This window comes from Aristolochia californica, unplaced genomic scaffold (genome assembly GCF_029961685.1).
Source record: "Aristolochia californica isolate CCGP_79_NKW_82.1479 unplaced genomic scaffold, dmAriCali1.0.hap1 SCAF_12, whole genome shotgun sequence".
Taxonomy (NCBI): domain Eukaryota; kingdom Viridiplantae; phylum Streptophyta; class Magnoliopsida; order Piperales; family Aristolochiaceae; genus Aristolochia; species Aristolochia californica.
Genome location: NW_027181793.1, coordinates 30313012 through 30336505, shown reverse-complemented (window position 1 = coordinate 30336505; position 23494 = coordinate 30313012). Strand labels below are relative to the sequence as shown.

Genomic DNA, 23494 nt, shown 5'->3' with positions numbered 1-23494 from the left:
AATATACTTAAATAGAATATATACCTAAATAGATAATTAACTAAAATAAACATGGTTACTATACTTATAAGTGATTTAACGTGTAGTATTAAAATATGTTAATATCCTAATTAATGGAAAACTATATAATATTACTTAATAATTATAGTTTATTATAAATTAATACAATAATTATGTGTGATTAGAATAAGTGATTAAAAATTAATAAAAAAAAGTAAAAAATAACATGAGCGCATATAATAAATAAATAAATTATTTTGTAATAACATATGAAATATTTTAACATTAAAACTCACTAATTTAATATAATAAATAAATATATATTTATCAATAACATAATATATATTTTTATGTATTATTAATTAATAATATATTGTCACAAAATTTAAAACCATTGGTTTAATTAATTATAGCAATGGGATAATTAAACCAAAATAATTTATCAAATATTTATTTTAAAAATGACTATTAAATCACTAATTTAATACAATAATTATAAATGGAATATATTGGAAAACTAAAAATAATTATTTTATAAAAAAATATAAATTATTATTTTTATGACGCTGGTTTAATTTTTCATGAGGAAAAAATAAATTTCGTCATCTTCACGATGCGCATCTTCTTCCTCAATGGTGGGAAACTATGGCGGGCTAATGGGCAACGGTGACAGAGGTGGCGCTTCGACGGTATACTGAAAGTGAGAAGAGAGGGAGGCCGGGAGGCCAAGAGGCTCTGTGACAGAGGATCGGCCTCCCATGCTCTACGACGGAGGTCTAGAGGGATAAGAGGAAAAAAAATTAGGGGGGGGGCGCAGTGAGGAGGGAGTGGTGGTGGTGGAGAAACGCGCATCTTGCGCTTCATGTGAATTATTCGAAAAAAAATCTGAATCAGCTTTCTCTGTTTTTTGCCTAAGTCAATGAACTTACATGATTCAATAGAAGTATAATTCATTCTACACTAATAGTTTAATCTAATGAACTAAGTAATATAGGAGTAATTCATGTAATTCATTCTACAATAGCAACTTAATCTAATGAAATGTGGGAGTAATTCAATAACGGGTAGGAAACCTACCCGTGCAGATGAAATAAAAAAATCAATAAAGTAAAGTTTATATGGTCAGTCGTATTTTTTCCTCTTAAAAACTCTCCATCGGTGTAACCTAGTGGTTCACTAGTGGTTCACGTGTAATCTATTTCCACCGATTCCATCCGTGTAGGCTGACCTCTGATTCATGACCTGCGATTTTAATGGCGTCCTCAGAAAAAAAAGCAGATCAAGTTTTGTTCCCTCTTTCAAACGGAAGCAGACATCTTTCATTGCTCTTTTATTGTTTTCATATTTCCACCTACCCCTACTTCCCTCCACATTAAAAATCTGTTGCTGATCATGGGCAGACTGTTCTGTCGATATTTACCTTTCCCCACTGCTCAGAAGCTGACAAAGATCTAATACTGGTACATGGAGAGGAAAAGAAAAATCGAATAGATAATATTTCGGAAGCACCGAATCAGAGCTTGTGCACACCTCTTTTTTCCATTTCCAGTCAATTCAATATTCGTCTTCTTCGACCTACCAGGATACTGAGCTCTAAGCTATGGCAGAAGCTCTCCAAGATATACCACAGGTACTTTTGCTTCCTCGCTTCGCTTTCTACTCTGATTTCAATAATTCGCTTCAGGCTAGCTCTATACAGGTTTGGGTGGTTTAACTGTGACTAAAACTGCTTTCAAGTAAGTCTGGTCGATCTTCACCTGGGAAATTTTTGGTGTTCGAGTTCTTCTACTGAACAATCGGGCATAGTTTTTGTTCCTTAATTTTTTCAGTTGTTTCCTTCTCTGGTTTCTGGTAGGACGAAACGAACGGATGCAGTTCTAAATCATGAATGTCGAGTTGTTTTAACTCCAATTTGAATCGATTCTTTCAGAGTATCTGGTTCCTCGAAGTTCTTGTAACTCAATTATCAATCAGACACTTGATTTATTTTCTGTAATAAGCTGAAGCAAACAAATTTTGTTACCTGGGGTTATTCTGCCTTTCTGAACTTATGCAAATGTATTTTCAGCATCAGATGGAAGTGGCCCTCAAGTCGATTCCTTCTGAATCAGTCTCTTTTGGTAGATTCGCTGGCGATAACTCCTTGTCTTGGGATAAATGGTCGGCCTTCTCACAGAATAAGTACATGGAAGAAGTTGAGAAATGCTCAACCCCAGGATCGGTAGCAGAAAAGAAGGCATATTTTGAAGCTCATTACAAAAAGATTGCTGCCCACACGATGGAGTTACTAGTTCAAGATACGCAAACTGATGCCGGTTCCTCGAAATCTGAGGAACAGAATTTTTATAAATCTTGCGGCAACAGTGATGTGTCAGGTTCTATTAATGTTGTTTTGGACCAGTTAACCAGCGGTAGCTCCGAATCCATTCACGCTCACGAGAAAAGCCGCCTTACCGGTGACAGCAAAGAAGACATGTGTATCAAACCAGATTTTTCAGAGACAAAAAATATGGATACAAAGGAACCGAAATTAGAAGATCTGGAATCCAAGGTGAACGAAAGGGTTAAAGGTTACGAACCAGAAAATTTAGAAGCTATGATGGATGAAGCAGAGATTTTGGAATCAAAGCTGGATCTCATTGGTAACAAAACAGAGGTTTCGGCTAACAAAGTAGCAATTTTGGAGTTGGGGGAAGTGGGCACAGAAGCAGATGCTACCGGACCCAAGACAGACGGACTGGGTAACAAACCAGATACCTCCACATTACAGATTCACGAAGTGTATGGGGAAACAGAGATGGATGAAATGGCTGCCAAACCATCAGAAGAAAAAGTGAAAGAAGCTAGTGGCCATCCAGACGTTTGTGAATCAGAGTTGGATGGAGCTGGATCAAACATTTCAGATCCTACGGTGGATGAAAAGGGAATACAACCTGACTGCTCGGTATGTAATGCAGATGCCATAGTTAGGGATAAAGAGAATTTCACAGAATCTCAGGCGTCAGATAAAATGTCGCAGCAATTGGACGAGAAGTTGAACAAAAGTCCGGTGCTCAAGTTGAATCATGTGAGACACAGTCCGATGAATAAGCTGTCTAAAAAGGTTTACTGTCTCTACTTTGCTCGTCTGAAGTGTTTGTTTTTTATGATTACTTCAGTTTTGTAATTCGCACTGAGACATAAGTTACGAAGCCTTGGTTGTTTTACAGAAAGCTTCTACTCCGAAGCAGACGGACTCGAACGCAAAGAAGATACAAGCAGTTGCATCTGCTTCGCCAAAACCTAAATTGCCAAACAATTCAGCCCCCAAAGCATCCAAAGTTACTCCTGCTTCGCCTCTTACACCTTCGAAGGTGTCTCCAAGAAAGGATTCTTACTCTTTAAGGTTTGAAAACAAGCGAGTTAGTCATACTTTTCTGGATTCAAGCAAATTAAGATCCGTCAGCCTTGATTCGGCCTCTCCACCGACAAACAGAAGAGACCTCATCATGGAGAAAATGGGAGATAAGGAAATTGTACAGAAAGCATTTAAGACATTCCGAAACAGCTTGAATCTGTTAAGGTCTTCTTACGATGGTGAAAAGTCGTCTGTATACCAACAGGTCTTATCTTCTCTTCCTAAAGACCTTAATTACACTTAACTACGAATGCAGGAAGCCATCTTAAATTCTTATGTTAATTTTTTTATTTGCAGCCTGTCATGAGGGGAAAACAACTACCTGAACCTTTGGAGAAGACGCTACTCCAGGGGAAACAACCAGGTGCCAGAACTCCTATGACAGGGTGAACTCCATATTTATAATGAAATTGACTGTATGAAATTGGTATTTGATTGAATTACTTAATTGAGCCTTGTGATTCTTGCAATAGGTCTTTGAATGAAGCTAGTGGAAGTAAGAAAGTGACCAAGGCTGCATCGTCATCCCTCCAGTTAAGAAGTGACGAGGGGGCAAAGAAACAAAAAGATGTAAATGGCTCATTGATTTCATTCAAAGTATTTCAAGCTTTTCAACTGTAAAACTAAGTTATTCTTTCTGGGTTTCCTTCACTTCTTGTTGCAGTTGCTATCGGCATTGAAGAAAAAGTCCAATTTGCAAGTCAGATCAAAGGTATTGAGTTCTCAACTTACAAATGGCTCACTTAAATCACTGAAACTTAAATTAGTCATCTACGTGATTAGATAGCAAGGAGCATCTGATCAGTGTGAACCGTAGTCTAAGCAGTAATACTTGAATCAGTAACAATGTAACATGAAGTAAATCAGTCTTTCTAGATGTCTATAAAAAATTCTCCACAGTTATATAAAATAATATCTTGAACTGCTGCAGGAGGAAAAAGTGGAAAATTTTGGAAAACTTCAACTGGGTTCTAAGTACAGAGTGACACCAATGCTGAATTTGGATCGGCAGCAGGGAATGTCTGGAAATCATTTAAACAAGGTAAGCTGTGTCATATATGATACTCAAACTGTTTTCTTATTTGTCATAGTCAAATTATCCATCGATCACTGGGAAACATGCAACATAAAGCGCCTGAGACATTGGTGTGTCTCCTAATTTACGTGGAAACTGTTTATGAACAATGGCAGCAGATATCTACCTGAGCCCTTGACAGTGTTAGACGATGAAAATCCTGGAAAAGCTGAGTGCGAACCGAATGGACAAGGAGGAGGAGTCTGGGGAGGATATTGTGTATACAAGTGTATAGAGATATGGGAAGAGAAGGCAGTGACATTACAGTCCCATCCTTGGCATATTATTGCTGATTGTCAGTAGCTACTGCATGTACAGGCTGGAGGTGTGACCATCACTGCATAATAATGATGTGGGGTTTGCACGGAGTTTGTGATATGTGAGGATAAGCCAGTGCAGCTTCTCTTTACAACAAGAACAGGCTGCTGAGTTACTTGTCATAGTCAGTGGCAGTGCTCAAGTTTTCTTCTTTGGCTGTATGTGTTGTTCTTTTACTTGTTTCTTAGTGAGAATAGTATGTCAATTCTAAGAAACCTTTGAAAATCCTTTGTAGTTTACAAACAATTACAAAAAAAATAAGCCTTTGGTGTGGTTTTTCAACTTTATGAATAAGCCTTGAAAGTTATTCTCAGTCCTATCAAATACAATAATATTTGTCATTTTCAAACATGCTATGTATATAAGCCAAAAAAGAAGACAAATTAGAAATAAAAATTTCATTCAAAAGTGTTGTAAAATACAATACCTGAAACCAAACAAAAAGTGACCAGTTCGAACAAAATCTCTTCTTGGTTACATGACCCTAAAAGCATTTTCTTCCAAGAGCTCCAACCAGGGGATTCCTTCGTGTTTAAACCATGGAAATGCAGCATTTTCTGCTCAACCTCGATTCGTCTAGGCCGGCGTTAGGCATCTAGGGCTTCACAGCCAGCATCCAGGTGCCCAGATCACATCGTTGGCCAGCTATGTGTCAAGGCCAGACATCCCTGACGAGTGAGGTACTGAAGAAGTCATTTCGGATTATCAGGCTGGATGTGAAAAGAATTCGAAACCATGCTAAGAGCATGTGCATTTGCTTGGATGAGAAGAGCTTCCATTACAAGAGACTTTTAGTTTCTTTGACGCCAAGGTCGTCGGTGAAGAGTTGGTGTCACGACCTAAAATTCAGGGAAAAGTTTCTCTAGCAAAGAAAGTGATTGGATCTTTCTGTGGAAATGAGAATCGTTTTCCAACCAGGATCGTAAGTTAGGATTAGTATTAAATCAAGGGCCTAAAAGGCTTCATTCTTCAATAATTACTAAAATTCCATCGAGGGAAATTTTTTAAAAACTAAAGCTTTCTCAGACAAATAAAGGAGCAACTGCAGGCATGACAGGAAAATAAAGAACAAATATTTGAACTATCATCGACCCCTCAGAGTTGGTTGGATGGACGATGATTCTTTGTTTTACCTTTTGTTTCTTTTTCTCTTTTCTAACGAGTACTTCCTCAATCAAGCAACACTGATCATGTCTGCTTCACTGAATCCTCTCCTACGAAACCAATGAGTATCTCCAGCCCACTCTACCAGCTTCGTCAAGAAATGCACCTCCTTCCAATGATCAGTTTGGGCGACATGGAATCACAACTGTTGTTGCTTCTCGAGGAGAGCTAAGCCCTTCCTTCTGCCTAACACAGGACTAGAACAGTGGTACTCGCATGGGTCAATCTAAACAGATAGGCTTGTTTGTGAATGTTACGAGCTTTGCGTTTTTCAAGCTGGGCCTCCGTTGTAGGTTTTCGTATAGATCAAAATGGAAGTAGTAGTGGCGGTGCTGTAAGTGGGTGCGGATGTCGACAGGGTAGAGGTGCATACATCTTCCTCGGATGTGCATTATGAGGAACCCAAGTCCCTAGTGGTCACCCAAGTCGCAACCATGAGAAACCGACTTTCAACTTTTGCCCCGTTCTTACTCCACCATCACCGCGTTTAACGTTTTCTTTTTTCCCCTTATTTTCTGGGTTGCCAAGTCAATTGCTTACCTCAGCAAAATGATGACCACGGGGCTGGACAGCTGATGATAAAGTAGTGATGTGGCGTACGTAATTTAGAACACACAAATCAGTACTACCTCAGGGTCACCTTATTATTTGAGGCAAAAGCAAAAGCAAAAGCGAATGTTTCCTTCTCAGTACATAATTAAACCTAGCTTTAAACAGTTTTATGACCGAGTCACCAACATCTCCATTCACAGCGATTAAGTAGATCACCTAATTATTCCAACTAATTCCTTAACAGATTCTCAACGAATTACCATTAATCTAATCACTCTCTCACTCCAAACGCGGTCTGAAAATGACCACCCGGAGCATTGGAAACGGAATGTCATCATTTTCCGCGTCGGCTAACGATCGTTTTTGTTGGCGGTCCACGCCCAGACCAGAATTGTTTCCCTCATCAGAACAACGCGCTTCCGTTTACAATCGGAAATCGATGATGGAAGGAGTATCTCATTAGCTAACAAAAAGGGAATTTGGATTCTAAGCATCTTAGAAACCATCGAGAAAATTATTCAAAATTTTCCCCCAATTAGGCAGAGATTTCTCCGGCGTCTTCTGCATCGGACTGGACAATTCTCCGTTATTACAACCCAGACTAGAATTCTTATTTGACTAGTTTTTGCTTTCAACACACGTTTCCGATTTGTATGGCGTCTGAGTCAACCCAGACACTTCTCCTGACTTCTCTCCGTCGGACACACGATGGAATCCCCCAAAAGCCGGAGGCAACAACCCGGTTCATGTGGACCGAAATCTGAACCCTTCACCGGCGTCTTTGTCCTCCACGTTTAGGAAGGAGATCTGAAGTCCACGAAAAGAAACCTTCAAACTTGAAATGGGCTGGCAAGCGCACGTGACGGCATGTCTGGGGGCTCTGGTTTGAACACAGTCGTCACATCGAATACAGCTGGTTTCTCTCACCCGCACAGCTGTCTCCACATTATTGGCACAAATTATTATAACTCCACTTCCAAGGAACGAATATTATTTTATTTTTCAACTTTTATTTAGTAAATTAATCAATTAATAAAATTGAAAAAAAAAACACAAAGGGGAAGTGAGAAGGAAACAGCCCGATTCCTCTGCCAATGTCGCTTTCTTTCCTCCGAATAAAAACCGCTAGTCTGCGACCGTCTTCGTCTGCTCTTAACAGGAAGCGAGGGAGAGAAGGGGGAGAAAAGAGGAGTTGTTGGAGGACAGATGAGTTAAGTTGATTGGAATTTTAATTTCTCTCTCTCCTTCTCCTTCCCCTTTCCCTCTCGTCTCTCTGAAGTTCTGACTGCTGAATTTTCTCACAACGCAAAAAAGTTCGCGTTTGCCTTCTTCATTTTTCTGCATTCGCGTTTCGCCTTCTTGTTCAAACTCCTCTTCTCTGTGCCTTTCTCGGCTTTTTCTTTTCACATCGAAGGAGGTCGCTGTTCCGGTCTCATCGTTGAAGTTATTCGTCGTCACGTTCGGACGCAAAGATGTGGCCGCTTCGGATTCTTGCCTTTATTCTTGCGGCCTCGTTACTGCCTTGTGATGCGATCCGATCTTTTCCAGAACCCACGGTTTTCCTTCTTCCCCAATACACAGAGGCGCCGGCGTACAGGAACGGCCCTGTCTGTCCTGTTTCACAAGGGCAGGCCGGCATCTCGGCTTGCGATCCCGCGGCCGTTCATATTTCTATGACCCTCGACGTGCCTTATCTCCGGGGTTCCATCGCTGCCGTTCATTCCATTTTGAAGCACGCCTCCTGTCCGGAGAACATTTTCTTCCACTTCCTGTCTACCCATCCCAAGCCAGACGAGAGCCCTCTTTCGGCGTTCCTTCGATCCACCTTCCCCTCTCTCAGTTTCAGTCTCTACTACTTCGATCCCAGTCTCGTCCAGTCGCTTATCTCCACATCCGTCAGGGACGCGCTCGAGAATCCACTAAATTACGCCCGAACTTACCTAGCCGACATTCTTCCTTCCTGTGTGACCCGCGTCATCTACCTCGATTCAGATTTGATCGTCGTGGACGACATCCTCCGGCTGTGGGCTACCAATGTACCCAGTCCTCGCGTCATCGCCGCACCCGAATACTGTAATGCCAATTTCACAAAGTACTTCAACGACGTGTTCTGGTCCGATCCTTCCATATCAAGGGTCTTCAACAGCAGAAGCCCTTGCTACTTCAACACCGGAGTTATGGTAATAGACCTGGGGAGATGGAGGCAGGGCAACTTCGGTAAAGTGATCGAGGATTGGATGCGTGTACAGAAGGAAAAGAGAATCTACGAATTGGGTTCTCTACCCCCATTTTTACTGGTTTTCGCCGGGGATATCGAACCCATTGAGCACAGGTGGAATCAACACGGATTGGGAGGAGATAATGTGGTGGGGAGCTGCCGGAAACTTCACCCGGGACCGGTGAGCCTCCTCCACTGGAGTGGGAAAGGGAAGCCCTGGGCCCGACTCGATGCCAAGACACCATGCCCGTTGGATAGCTTGTGGGCCCCGTATGATCTGTATACGCACCAGGGGTCGTCGTCATCATAGATACACCCGTAGATTGATGAAACATTCATTCATTCTTAGTAAATAGTTTGGTTCATCTCAGGCGATGATCAGACGTTCATTCGGGATGCGTTTGTACATATTTTGGTTTGGGGGATTACAGATTAGATTTACAATTTCTTGATCGGTGTATTTTTATACGGCGGAATATTTCATGTAATTCTAGAGAGATGTAATTTCAGTTTTTTAAAAATCTTTTTTCCCTTATAAAAAAACCGTTGTTTCTGTTCAAAATTTCCTAGTTCCAACCAACGCCCTTGTTGGTTGTGTGGATTGATTACAAAAGCAACTTTCCATGAACTGTTAGATGCACAACTTGCAAAAAATAATTTCAATCTCTTAATCGAAAAGGGCCTCTACTGTTCTTCCTTTTCCGCTCCGTGATTGTTTCTCTTCATTTTTTTACCCGGATCAATTTGCTTGTGAGATGGCTCTCCATTCATTCAATCTTCCTGTGGCTTCCGGTGACTGGTATTGAAAATTGAAATAATAGGAAGAGCCGTGTCTCCATCACTTAAAGAAATCAAACCCTTCAAATCAGTCATCTTTGGAGCATTTACTAATTCTTTAATCTCTTGATTCTCACTGTTATGCCTCCAGACAATTAGTTCTAAGATCTGTGCGGATGGTTTGCTCGTACCTCGCTCACTTGCTTGATTGCTTTGTTGGATACTCTTCTTTCGGTTTTCAATATGTATTAATTATAGAGATCTTGCTTTTACGGAATTGGGTCGTAGCAATTATTAAAGACTGTTGTGGTTGGTTGAAGTTGCCAATATTATTCCGATGTTCCTTTGAAGAAACTACATGTATTTGAGCATTTTCTGCCCTGTAATTCAGTTCTGAGCAGATACCTCGCTGTTTTTCACTAGCAAAATGCAGAAGGTACACTTTGCAGTCCCATTTGTCTTCTGCGAAAAGCTCTTCTCATTATTCTCATCTGGGCATCTTCTTTACCAGTACATCACGCCAATCGATAGAAGGCAAACCAAAAGAGAGCTTCAACTGTTCATAATTCATAATCACTCCTCTGGATTTTGGATGGATATTTTCAGAGTGTATGGAAAATAAAAGTGAGTTATTCAAATCAAATTCCATGAACAAAACTCTGATCCCGCCTGAAGCGTTCTAATTCATAAACGGAGGGAGCTCTTCCTGTATTTTTCTAAGAAAACTATTCACTGGCTACAGTGGGACGGCAGAGAGTTGCCTTAAACTGATAAAAAACAGACAAAACATGCACTTGTTGGGTCTTATTTTATGGTTCTTTCTATCGTTTTTATCAGTATTTGTGTATATTATTTTCCATTTCTTGGTTGTTGCAGGAAGCATTCTTATATGGAACTGAGCTGTGAACAACTATCGGTGAACTGTCCCTGACAGCAGGAGGAAGAATATAGATTCGTCCCCAACTCTCCACAATGTAACCTTTAAGTTAACATTTCAATTTTTTTATACGAGTCCAAGGCGTAAATCACCAACAATGTTAATGCAGAATAATTAAAAAAAAATCGTGAAACAAAATAACTGGGAGCAGGTTTCCTAGTTTATTCCACCCAAACCCTCTTCATAGTGATACCTTAACCGTATTGCTTTGTTCATCACTTCTTGTTTCCATCTCTAAACCAGAAAAAAAAGTACTAATTTTTGGTTCACAGTGGGCGCCGGACGGAGTTGGAAATGTGTAATTGCGTAATCTGCACAGTCTGATCCACAAGTGGTACTGTTAAAAACCATTTATGACTGACGAGCTTTAGTTTATTAGACTCGCTACGTATGGTTTGATGGAAGAGGATAATGTCAGATGAATTAAGACCTAAAAGTCTTGAAAAGGTTTTTTTATATGGGAAGTAGCAAAGGCTGAGTTTCACCTTCCGAGGTCTCCATTAAAGATGTGCTTTGAAGTTACAAGCTGATCCAGTTCGTAAGTAATTAAGTTCCCACTGCCCACCAACTTCTTAATTGAATACTTACAGCGGTTTGGTATAAAGGTGAGAGGTGACTTTACTTGGTTTTACCCAGGTTAGGAATTACGAATACACGTGCATATATAAATTAAAGTATAGGATTGTTGGGTCCGATTTCATTCGGGACAAGTTTGTAAATACTAGTCTTGTTGATATATTTTCTGTAATTTTATATTTGGAGTATTTAACTTCTTGTAACCTAGGTTTATTGTGGAATAATCAAGAAAATTTCCTCCCGCTTTGTTTTCTCTCTGGCCGTCGTCTCTCAGAAATCCCCAAAACTCCCAACATCCGGTATCAGAGCTGGTTTAACCAGTTCGGCGACGACTGCGGGAGAAAAATTCTCGTTCGACAACGACACAGGGAGACTCCCAATCCATTTTCGGCATCGGGTGGAGTATCTCCGACCCAGAGTTTGACGGCGACGTTGTCGTAAACGTCGGGTCTCTGTTCTCTATTGCGTATCAGCCCCAGCATCGTCGCCGCAAGCTAGCCCAGCCGGCCAATTGACCTACGGAACACCGTTCCGTACACGCCCTCCCAACGGAAATTCTTGTTCCTGTCCGGAGCTGTTGGCGCAGAGAGAGGGAGCGAGGAGAGTCCGTGGGATTTTTTTTTCCCCCGCTGTTGCCGCTGCAGTAACATTGCCACACTGTCGCTATAGCCGACAGAAGGAAGAGAAGAGATTGTCGTGCGCTCAGTCCGACGACATTGTTCCAGTGATTTCGTTCTAGTAATTTTTTTTGTGTTCTGAATTTATCAATAAATTGCTGGAATGGACGAGGGAAATCAAAATCAAGGTATAATGATTAAGCTGTCTTTGTCTAATTATTCTATTTGGAAGTCCAGAATGGAAGATTTCCTATTTTGTAAGGATGCTTATGAATCGGTAATGGGTGTGAAACCAGTGGATAAAACTGATATTGCTTAAAATTTATCCAACCGTAAAACTGTAGCCTTGATTTAACAGTGGGTTGATGATTCAGTATTTCATCATGTCTCAACAGAAACCGAAGCCAAGAAGTTGTGGGAGAAACTTGAGAGTTTGTATGAGCGCAAAACAGCCCAAAACAAAACCTTTTTCATTTGGAAACTTGTGAACATGAAGTATCACGAGAGCTCATCAGTAAGTGAGCATTTGAGTCGGTTCCAGGACTGTGTGAATCGGCTAGCTACTATGAAATTGGTTTTGGATGAAGAACTACAAGCCTTGATTCTTCTGAGTTCATTACCGAAAAGTTGGGAGACTCTTGTAGTGTCATTGAGCAATTCGGCACCGAATGGTACTGTGACTCTTACCATGGTGAAAGATAGCATGCTCAATGATGAGTTGAGGCATAAAGAGTTGGGCATTACAAACGAGTCAGTTGCTCTTGTTACTGAGAATCGTGGAAGGAGTAGGGCATTGTTTTCTACTATTGCCAAAAACTGGGACACATGAAGTTTAAGTGCAAAAAGTTGAAGGCAAAGACTAAGAGGGATCAGTCTAGACCCAGATCTGATGAGAATGAGAAGAAAAACACTGCTACCACTGCCCCTGCATATGACGGTGAAGTGATCATTGCTTGTGATATCGGTTTTGTCAATTTCACAAGTCAAGACTTCACTTGGGTGATAGACTCAGTAGCTTCATTTCATGTCACTTTTAGACGTGACTCATTCACTTCTTACAGGCAAGGTGATTTTGGCAAGGTAAGAATGGGGAATGATGGGGTATGGTACATCTTTGGCATTGGAGATGTGTGTGTGGAGACCAGTGTGGGGTGCAAGTTACTTCTCAAGAATGTTTGGCATGTGCCGGATATGAGGCTTCATTTGATTTCTGTTGGTACTCTTGATGATAAAGGGTACCGTAGTCATTTTGGTGACGGGAAATTGAAGTTGTCCAAAGGCTCTCTTGTTGTTGCTCGGGGTGAGAAATCAAACTCGATTTATACAACGTGAGTTAAATTATGTGGCAAGATGAATGCAATAGAAGGTAACTCAACCGATTTGTGGCACTTGCGGCCAGGTCACATGAGTGAGAAAAAGGGCTTCAAATTCTGGCTAGTAAGGATTGTGTGCCAAGTGATGGTACATCTCTGACAACATGTATGCATTGTTTGGTGGGTAAGCAACATCAAATTGCTTTCAAGAGAAGTCTTACCATTAAGAAGTTGAATGTTTTGGATTTGGTTCATACTGATCTTTGTTCCATGGGTGATAGCACACTTGGAGGAGCTCTTTACTTTGTCACTTTCGTGGATGATCATTCTAGAAAGTTAAGAGCTTATGCCTTGAAGACAAAAAATCAAGTTTTGGAAGTGTTCAAACAGATCCTTGTTGCAGTTGAAAGAGAAATAAGTCAAAAATTGAAATACATTCGATCTGACAATGGTGGTGAGTACCGCGGGCCATTTGAAACCTTCTGCAATGTTAATGGAATCAAACTTGAAAGAACGGTGCCAAAAACCCCGTAACAGAATAGAGTGGCCGAGAGAATGAATCGCACAATTTGTGAGAGAATGCGGTGTATGCTCTCTCATTCGAAGCTTTCAAAAGTTTTTTGGGGTGAAGCGATGAATACTGTTGTCCATTTGATTAATCTCTCACCCTCTCATGCACTAGATGGTGATGTTCCCGAGCGAGTTTGGACCGGCAAAGATGTGTCTTATGGACACTTGCGGGTATTTGGTTGTCGAGTATTTGTGCACATTCCTAGAAATGAAAGAGTTAAGCTTGATAGCAAGACAAAGGAGTGTATTTTCCTAGGTTACAAAACCGGTGAATTTGGTTATAGACTATGGGATCCAATTGAGAAGAAGTGTTAAGGAGTCGGGATGTAGTTTTCTTTAAAAAAGAAACTGTTGAGAATCGCACAATTTGTGAGAGAATGCGGTGTATGCTCTCTCATTCGAAGCTTTCAAAAGTTTTTTGGGGTGAAGCGATGAATACTGCTGTCCATTTGATTAATCTCTCACCCTCTTATGCACTAGATGGTGATGTTCCCGAGCGGGTTTGGACCGGCAAAGATGTGTCTTATGGACACTTGCGGGTATTTGGTTGTCGAGTATTTGTGCACATTCCTAGAAATGAAAGAGTTAAGCTTGATAGCAAGACAAAGGAGTGTATTTTCTTGGGTTACAAAACCGGTGAATTTGGTTATAGACTGTGGGATCCAATTGAGAAGAAGTGTTAAGGAGTCGGGATGTAGTTTTCTTTAAAAAAGAAACTGTTGAGAATTTAGGAAATCCTGAAAATGTGAAAACCTCTTCTAGTCACTTCGTTGATCTTACACCCATCTCAAGTAACCAAGAAGTTGAAAGCAACCAGAATGCCGAAACTGAAGATCAAGGTGAGGAATCAAAAAATCAAGGTCCACCTTTACAAGAGTTGAGAAGATCAAATCGTGAACGAAGGCCTACTTCAAGATAATCTCCACATGAGTATGTTTTGCTCACTGACGGTGGTGAACCTATAAGCTTTGAAGAAGCTATGTGTCATGATCAAAAGGGTAAGTGGTTTGAAGCTATGCAAGATGAGATGAATTCCTTGCATAAAAATCGCACCTTTGAGTTAGTTGAATTGCCTAAGGGTAAGAAGATACTCAGGAATAAGTGGGTGTTTCGTTTGAAATCAGATGGCACAGATTTAAAGCCGAGATACGAGGCTCGGTTAGTTGTAAAGGTATTTGATCAAAAGAAGGGGATTGATTTTGAGGAGATATTCTCGCCCGTGGTTAAGATGTCCTCTATTCGGGTTATACTTGGTTTGGCCGCTAGTTTGAATCTCGAGATTGAGCAGCTTGATGTGAAAATCATTTTTCTCCATGGTGATTTGGAGAAGGAGCTCTATATGGAGCAACCCGAGGGATTTGCTGAAAAAGGCAAAGAGGACTTGGTGTGCAGATTGAGGAGGAACCTTTATGGCTTGAAACAAGCACCGCAAAACTGGTACAAAAGATTTGAATCCTTTATGTGTGACAACAATTTTAGCAAAACCACTTCTGACAATTGCGTCTTCATGAAAAGGTACTCTAGTGGTAATTTCATTATTCTTTTACTCTATGTCGATGACATGTTGGTTGTCGGTAATGATACAAAGGAGATAGGAGCTTTGAAAGAAAAACTTGGGAATGAGTTTGCAATGAAGGATTTAGGTCCCGCAAAGCAAATTCTTGGTATGAGAATTACTAAAGATCGGGAAAGGTGCAAACTTTGGTTGTCACAAAAAAGGTATTTGGGAAAGGTGCTTGAACGGTTCAATATGAGCAAATGCAAACCGGGTTCTTCTCCACTTGGTAGTCATCTCAAGTTGACACTTGATGATTGTCTAAAGGATGAAAAGGAGAAAGAAGAAATGAAGAAGGTGTCGTATGCATCCGTGGTCGGTTCATTGATGTATGTAATGGTGTGTACAAGCTGGATATTGCTCATGCTATTGGAGTGGTAAGTCGTTATCTCTCCAACCCTAGAAAAGCTCATTGGGATGCTGTGAAATGGATTCTTCGGTACATTCGCGATACTACTGGTTATTGTCTCTGTTACGGGGCTAGTAAACCAGTTTTGGAGGCATATACGGATGCTGATTGGGCCGGAGATGTTGACTCGAGGAAGTCAACATTGGGTTATTTGTTTTATTTTGCGAATGATGCTGTCTCATGGCAATCGAGACTACAAAAATGTGTTGCACTCTCCACAACCGAAGCTGAATACATTGCAATCACCGAAGCATGCAAAGAATTATTGTGGATGAAGAAATTCTTTCAAGAATTGGACATTCGGCAAGAGAGGTATGTGTTACTTTATGATAGTCAAAGTGCAATCCATTTAAGCAAGAATCCCACATTTCATTCGAGATCAAAGCACATTGATCTACGTCATCATTGGATACGTGATGTGTTTGAAAAGAAAGAATTGATGTTGGAGAAAGTTCACATGAGTGAGAATGGCTCCGACATGTTGACAAAGCCCTTACCTCCTTTGAACCTTGAAGCTTGTCATGACAAAGCAGGTTTGGTTAAGGGTTCTACCTCATGAATCGGGAGGAGGAATTTTGTTGGGTCCCGATTTCATTCAGGATAGGTTTGTAAATACTGGTCTTGTTGAGACATTTTTTGTAATTTTATGTTTGGAGTATTTAACTTCCTGTAACCTAGGTTTACTATGGAATAATCAAGAAAATTTCTTCCCACTATGTTTTCTCTCTAGCCGTCGCCTCTCAGAAATCCCCAAAATCCGCAACAGGTTTTACCCAGGTTAGGAATTAGGAATACACGTGCATGTATAGATTAAAGTATAGGACTATGGTATTGTTGTCCTCTGGTACATATGCCTCTCAGGCTGGTATGTTGGGTAGTATTGGCTAGGTGTTAAATATTTGGTATCGGAGTGGGCTCCCACGTCGCGCGTTCGCGGAGGATTATGGTCCTGGGGCTAAGTACCTATGTTTTACGCTCCTAACAGGTCGATCTTTTGGGTAGTATTGGTTAAGTGTGGCCTCTATTGTATTTATTTTTAATATAACTATCATGGAAGATAAAAAGTTAAAATGTTTATCTTATTCATCAATGGTCTTGGTGGTGGACATTATGAGCTTAGATACTTCTTCACATTCTACATCCTTTGAGTGTGTGTGAGACAAAGGCAAACATGCACGCGAGGTGTATATGCACACACATGTGTGTGGTCTCACACGTATGTAAATTGATTTTATGATTTGTATTAAATGGATCAACTAATTGTCCGTTTTTTAGTGCTTTATATTAAATTTCTTCTGAATTTTAATAATGTTGATCATGTTATAAACTATGGTAAGCTTTGAAGTCTTTATTTTTTGTCATTATTAATTGAAATTAACAAGGATCACTAACTAATTACTAATTATTATTGATTAATTATACATTATTAAATAATTTACATTGGTTGATTCCCTATCATTTGTTATATTAAATTACTAATACTAAATATTTAGTTGTTATTAGTAAAAAAATCAATTACATTTGGGATCCAGTTAGGGATAAACGTGATCTATTTGTTGAGGATTACATTTTTAATTAGGGAATCAAATAGGAATCACACAAGCAATTAGGGATAATACAACTAATTAGGGAAGAATGTTTGCTCTTAAATTATGCAATAGTAATTAAAGTATTTAAATTTTGTGAACTAGGTTATTTTATCAAAATTGAATTAAATGGAAAGTACAAACAAAAATAAAATAATTACTCAATTTAAAAAACTAAAACATAGAAAGAATCATATGAAGTTACATTTCAAAATGCTTAAAGAATTTGGGAGACCATAATTTAACCTAAATTATTTAAGTTTAAGCCATTTAAATTTTTAGATGAGAGATAGGGGTCCATTGCATTTGGATTCACATAAGTATGGGTGACAATATATATCCAGCTAGAACAAGGGAGAGAGTACAAGATAAAAGGCTATTTTTAATATTATATTTATTTTATATTAAATTTATAGTTTATAATTTTTGTATGAATCTTATGTGATGTTAAAGTTTAATTTTAATTTTAATTATTTTCAGCCATTTATTATCATATTTATGTGGTTTAAAATAATATAGTAAATTATCTATTTACTTACCCATTTATCCATTTTACCACGGGTAAACATGTAAGAAAATTAGATACGGAATAAGTTGTTATCCATCGAGGTGGTACCTTTACCTGTTTACAATACTTCTCATGTGTCTAGATTTTTTAGACTAAATGAAAATGTTCATTCTATATTCCTAATATTGATATTTAGTCTCTTCAAATATAATTAGCTTCCATCAAAGACACTCTCCAAAAATAAAGTTCATGCACAATTAATCAACATACATGACTTATAATGATTTACAATTGTATTTCAAATTGAAAATCCACTTTCAAGGACTTTTCACCTTGAAGTTAAAATTTCTCTAAAGTTAGGTCCCAAATGCCTATCTTTAAGGCATATTACAATGTTGCACACACACACATCTTTGTGCCACTCAATTGACTACAATAATTTGACAAGCGAATTTTTAGTAGTTAATTAGGCCATTTTGCCTATTCCATAAAATGATTTTTCAACAGCTAAATAGGTAGTCTTGCCTAAATCCGCACTTTGATTTTCAGTAATAACTTATTAGGCACACTAGGCATAGACTCCCAAATAAGATTTTTAACACCACTAGCCAAGGACTTACAAATCAACAACAATAAGACCATGACTTTGTAGCCACTTTTTTCCACATAGAATACAACAACCAAAGAAGTATTATCATCTTTTAATCAATTGGCCATAATAAGATAAACAACCTCTTAATAGGTAAATTTCACAATTCACGCAAAATACGATAGACTCATCAATCCAAAATACCTATTCAATGTAAATAGCATTTCAATTGGGTCCTAATTTGTCAAAATTTCAAAATATAAGTTTATAATAAAGTTGGATTGTTTTTTAAAATTGGGACTATACTTAAAATTAAATTTCATGAAATTATTATTTGCCAAATAACATAGGTTAAAAAAACTAAAAGTTGGAGATTCACACATGAGTGGAAAAAATTCATGAAACCGTTTATCAACAAAAATAAATTCCACCCAAATAAATAGATCTTTGTTTGATCAGGAATTTAATTTCAATTATAAAGCAATTTCCCCACATGCTAATCCCACTCACCTGGATTATCATTAGAGGATATGTATGATCTTTGCCTCTTTCATGTATATTTTGAATAATGAAAACAAATTTTGGCAAAAAAAAAAAAACAAGGCCATATAATTGGCTTCAATTAATCAAATTATAAGGTGGTCTAAGGTGATATGTACATGTTTACCTTAGGAGGGACTGAGAGAAAGGATGAAATGACAATTTTGTTATTAATGAGTAAACACATACACATATTTAAAGATAAATTGGACACTAATTATAGTTATAGAAATAATATGAATTTGTAATAAACCCAAAAAATTTCTTAGACCTAAGTCCACCTAAGGTAATTATATCTACAAGCAAAATTTATTATGTAATGATAATTATATAAATTTTATTTTCATACAAATATATATATATATATATATATATATATATATATATATATATATTATAATATTAAATTTACGCTAAAAACCCCAAAACAAATTGAACTTTTCATAAACACAAAAAAAGAGGAAATTTTATGGAGAAGGAAATTAATTTTTGGTTTGATTATTCAAAATATTTTGGTATTATCTTCTAATATATTAAATTTTATATTTTTTGGTTTAATTAAATAAAATTTATAAACTATTCTTTAGTTTACCTAATTAAATATTTTAATTTTATAAATATTAAATTTTATTTTGGTGTCTACACCTTTTGGATTTAACAAAGAAACGTGTCCACACCTTACATTTAAGTTATTTAAAATAATTGCTTAGTTTAGTTTGAAAATGATTTTTATATGAATGTATTTATTTATGAAATATTTAATTATCTTTTTTAAAATTTATTATTTTAATTAAAATTTTCAGATTTTTTTTCAAATGCCAAATTCCTAAAAACCCTTTTTGGTTTATTTATTTAAAATACGATGGATTAACATAATATTATTCTTTGTAACTTTAAGTAACTTATAGTATTTTAATATATTTAATATTAATTTTTAATTCGTTTTATTTGAATTGATGCATTTGTATGTAATATTATATAATTTCATGTTTAGTTTAAACTTATTTAATAGAAATAATATGGTTTTAATATTTAATATTTATAATATTTTATGTATTATTTATCATTAAAATATTAAAATATGAATATATGTATAGTAACTTTATATAAATACAAAGAAATTTAAAAAAATTGGGGCGTTTGTCTAATTGGGGCGCATCAATTAGTCAAGCTTGCCGTCGCAGAACAGAAAATCCTAGGTGACTTTTCCAAGCTCCTTCCACCTTCCCTTATCAAGTCAAGGCTCAAGTCGCCGGCGAGTGAACAGACGTTTTCTCCCTTGGTATTGTCTCCAGAGAGGAAACAAGCGAAGCAAAGAAAAAGCAAAAGAGAGGAGCTCCCTAGTAGCTAGAAGAGGATGGCGATTTCAGAAAGCAGAAATCCGGGAGAAATTTTTGGAATTGAAGAGGCTATCGTTAGCGAGAGCTGCTCCCTTTCCATGAAATTGTCTCAGACATTTTTCCCTCCCCCATTCCTCCAAAGCAGTGGGTTATATCAGAGATCCTCCTCCCACGCCATCTTCGCCTTCTCGCCTGCCTTCTCTCTTGACGACTGGGATCACCGGATTCACCACGGCGACGACCTTTCTCTCTTCCCCTCCCTCCGGCTCATCAGCGGCTACGATACCGCTCTCATTCACCCACCCTTCCTCCGCCGTTTCCACCAGATTCTAGCCACCTCTCTGCTCGATCACGAGGTACATCTCACCCATACATTTTTTGCCTTTTTTAACTCCCTTAATTCTCATTCACATCTCCCCCCGCAAGTCGTCGACCGGCTTCGAAAGAGTGCAAGGAGGGATCAAAAAGTCGACCAAGGCACCGTCTCAGTCTAAAGTGGTGTTATGAGAGAAATAAACTAATTTTAGTCAACTTTGCGGTCAACTTCTGGGTGCTAATGCCAGTCTTCTTTATACACAATTCCATAGAAAATCATCAACTCCACTGATTAAAATTGAATAATGGTTCCTGAAGTTTCTGCAAGCAAGATTGAGCTACTGATTTCGGGAACGGTTAGGATCTCAGTTATCGGAGAAAAAATCATCTGTCACTGTTCATTACCTGTCTCTTTTTCTCGCTTTTTCAGGTGCGGAGAGCAGTGACGGAGAGAAAAAGAATAATATTCACCGGCCATTCCTCCGGCGGTCCTATCGCCGTCCTCGCCACCATCTGGTTACTCGAACAATCTCTCAATTTAAAAAACCCCACCAACCAGAGCCTGCCCATCTGTATCACCTTTGGATCTCCACTGGTCGGAGACATCGTCTTCGGCCATGCCCTCCGCCGAGAAGACTGGGCTCAACGCTTCTTACACTTTGTTTCCAGATACGATCTCGTCCCCCGTCTCCTACTCTCGCCGGTAGACCCTCAGTTGCATCACATTCTCCAATTTTTCCACCCCAACTCCCCGTCCTTCAATCAGGAAGACATTTCCAGTTCACAACAGACCCTGCACATGTACACCACGGTGATGAGAAATGCCTCGTACGTCGCCACCCATCGCGCTTGCGAAGCAATGGGTTCCACCAATTTGTTGCTGGATGCCTTACTGGGACTGGTGAAGATGAGCCCGTACCGACCGGTGGGGACCTACGTGTTCTGTGTAGGGAACGAGAAGTTGGTGATCGTGAAGAATTCCGACGCTGTATTGCAGTTATTGTTTTACTGCCTTCAGGTGAGCCCGGAGGAAAGTGTGGCCGAGATTGCATCCAAAAGTTTGAAGAAGCATTTGATGTATGAATCAGAAGTTCGGCATTGCTTGGAGAAGATGGATGTCGTTTGTTTGGAGCATTTGGAAAAGGTCCCTCTCTCTTCGGAAGATGGTGGGGAAGATGATCAGATGGCACTGATCCAGTCGGTGCTGAATGAGCTCGGAATGGTTTGTACTATACTATCGCTTATGCATTTGTTGGTTTTCTTCATTTAACATGGAGTATATCCACTCTGTAATTAGCATTTACATCTAATTTAGCTTTTCAATTTTGATTTCTGAAATTTTGGTTTGCCCTGGTTTTTGGACATTTCAGAGCACAGAAGCACGATTAAGCCTCCGTGCAACAGGAGAAATAGAGAAGCAAAAGATGAGAAACCAGGGCAAGATAGATTCCAACTACAGCAAAATTGAGAAAGCATTAAAATCCTTAGAGAGTTACAAATCATCGTGCGCACTACGTGGGGTTGGCTACTACGACTCCTTCAAACTCCAGAGAGACATCGAAGACTTCAATGCTAACCTCAAGAGACTTGAGCTAGCAGGGCTGTTCGACGAGATCCTTGAGATGATGAAACGGTACGAATTGCCGGACGCGTTCGTGACCCGGGTTGAATGGGTGGAGATGGGTACCAATTACCGTCGCCTGGTTGAGCCCCTAGACATTGCCAACTACTACAGACATTCTTTGAACGAGGAGACGGGTCCCTATTTGAACAAGGGCAGGCCCAAGCGCTACAAATTACCGCAGCAGTTGCTGGAGCGGATACGAAGGTTGCCGGCAGGGTCGTGCTCGGAGTCTTGCTTTTGGGCTACAGTTGAGGAGCTCCGAATTGAGAAGAGATCATTTGCAGAGACGAAGGAGAGGGTGTTGGAGCTGGAGAAGCAGCTTCTGGGGTGGCTTACCAGTGGAGAGATGACGAAAGATGTGCTGGTGGAAGGGTCCACCTTTGTTCAGTGGTGGAAAACTTTGCCTGATGAACACAGAATGACATCTTGTATCGGAAAAGTACTGATTGATGGTGTGGGTAGAAATGCTCCCATCGTTTGATCGCTGCGGTATATAATTTGGTTTACAGAGTAGGAATATTACCCAAAATAAGTTTGATGCCAACAAGCATCCTTTTGCTGTCAAGGATGCAAACGAGTCTCTGATGATCCTCCAATCAATAGTCAAGTGATGGATATCTTTTGAGTGTACGAAACGTATAATAACGTGACCACTCAAAGTTGCTAACTTAGTATCTTCAGCAAAATAAAGCTAATTATGGCACTGCAACAACCCACTGACCATTCACCAGGCCACCACCGACTTCAACAAAGAGGGCCATTTGGCATCAACATCCACACATTGACGTGTCTAAAGCTTCCTAGGTTGGAGAACTGAAGGTTTCTTCCAAGTCATAAATCGCTTGGAAACGTTCATAGAAAAAACAGGCCAAATCTGTCAAAAGAAGTTCATATCAATCCGCCTGATATAATTAATTGCATATGATTTGTTAAATTCATACCATGCAACAAAATATCTTAAATGAGCTCTAGACATGTATATAACAAGTAGGTTATTTGTTGAACTGAACTATGATTTTTGTTTTACAACAAAATCACCTAAACACAAGGTTGGATTCAGAAGAGGCCTATTCTTATGGCAGACTCAACTAATTTAGCTACCTTTAATGAATACCAATTTATAGAAAATCAAACTGTTGCATAAGCTCATATGCTCTTTATACCCCCTCAAGATAAGTCACGGTTAGAGAGGTTAATTTTTTCTCTTAGTAACTGAAATTGAGAACGTGACAATGGTTTGGTAAGGAGATCAATAAATTAGTGAGCAGAAGAAACATGAATCACACGAAGTAAACCAAATTGAACTGGATCACAAATGAAGCGGTAATCAACTGTTACATATTTCATTATGGAGTGAAAACACAGGATTGGAGTTTAATTGAGTGACAACAATATTATCACAATAGACAAAAGGAAAAAACTACAAAGTCACACCAAGTTCAGTAAGTAGAGAGTACACCCATTGAAGTTCAGCAGCAATAACAACAACTTATTGATATTTAGCCTCAATAGAA

The 23494-nt window shown here is 38.9% G+C and overlaps 3 protein-coding genes across 6 annotated transcripts; all 3 read left to right on the top strand.

Moving 5' to 3' along the window:
- Positions 1–1239: 1239 nt before the first annotated feature.
- LOC137945837 (uncharacterized) lies at positions 1240–5091 on the top strand. Of its 4 annotated transcripts, none has more exons than XM_068791888.1 (8): positions 1240–1630; positions 2075–3103; positions 3210–3602; positions 3695–3783; positions 3871–3967; positions 4062–4109; positions 4329–4439; positions 4791–5091. In XM_068791888.1, exons 1-8 carry the CDS (start codon positions 1601–1603, stop codon positions 4815–4817), a joined length of 1824 nt encoding a protein of 607 aa, XP_068647989.1. In that variant the 5' UTR covers positions 1240–1600; the 3' UTR covers positions 4818–5091. The 4 variants fall into 4 exon arrangements, with proteins under 4 accessions (XP_068647989.1, XP_068647988.1, XP_068647990.1 ...); XM_068791887.1 differs by having other exon boundaries at positions 1241–1630; positions 2069–3103; XM_068791889.1 differs by having other exon boundaries at positions 1243–1630; positions 2069–3103; positions 4589–5091.
- Positions 5092–7647: 2556 nt separating this feature from the next.
- LOC137945331 (probable galacturonosyltransferase-like 10) lies at positions 7648–9245 on the top strand. The gene has a single exon (XM_068791176.1). The coding sequence runs from the start codon at positions 7979–7981 to the stop codon at positions 9032–9034; it is 1056 nt and encodes a 351-aa protein (XP_068647277.1). The 5' UTR covers positions 7648–7978; the 3' UTR covers positions 9035–9245.
- Positions 9246–19922: 10677 nt separating this feature from the next.
- LOC137946143 (protein EDS1-like) lies at positions 19923–22492 on the top strand. The gene is made up of 3 exons (XM_068792343.1): positions 19923–20397; positions 20787–21578; positions 21727–22492. The coding sequence occupies exons 1-3, from the start codon at positions 20059–20061 to the stop codon at positions 22459–22461; spliced, it is 1866 nt and encodes a 621-aa protein (XP_068648444.1). The 5' UTR covers positions 19923–20058; the 3' UTR covers positions 22462–22492.
- The last annotated feature ends 1002 nt before the right edge of the window (positions 22493–23494 follow it).

Bases quoted from the DNA above. Each gene is read 5' to 3' on its own strand.
- LOC137945837 (XM_068791887.1), top strand. From the start codon at position 1,601: ATGGCAGAAGCTCTCCAAGATATACCACAG. The intron at 3,968-4,061 runs GTAAATGGCTCA...TTCTTGTTGCAG, and splicing joins GGGCAAAGAAACAAAAAGAT to TTGCTATCGGCATTGAAGAA. The intron at 4,110-4,328 runs GTATTGAGTTCT...GAACTGCTGCAG, and splicing joins ATTTGCAAGTCAGATCAAAG to GAGGAAAAAGTGGAAAATTT.
- LOC137945331 (XM_068791176.1), top strand. From the start codon at position 7,979: ATGTGGCCGCTTCGGATTCTTGCCTTTATTCTTGCGGCCTCGTTACTG.
- LOC137946143 (XM_068792343.1), top strand. From the start codon at position 20,059: ATGGCGATTTCAGAAAGCAGAAATCCGGGAGAAATTTTTGGAATTGAA. The intron at 20,398-20,786 runs GTACATCTCACC...TCGCTTTTTCAG, and splicing joins CCTCTCTGCTCGATCACGAG to GTGCGGAGAGCAGTGACGGA. The intron at 21,579-21,726 runs GTTTGTACTATA...TGGACATTTCAG, and splicing joins TGCTGAATGAGCTCGGAATG to AGCACAGAAGCACGATTAAG.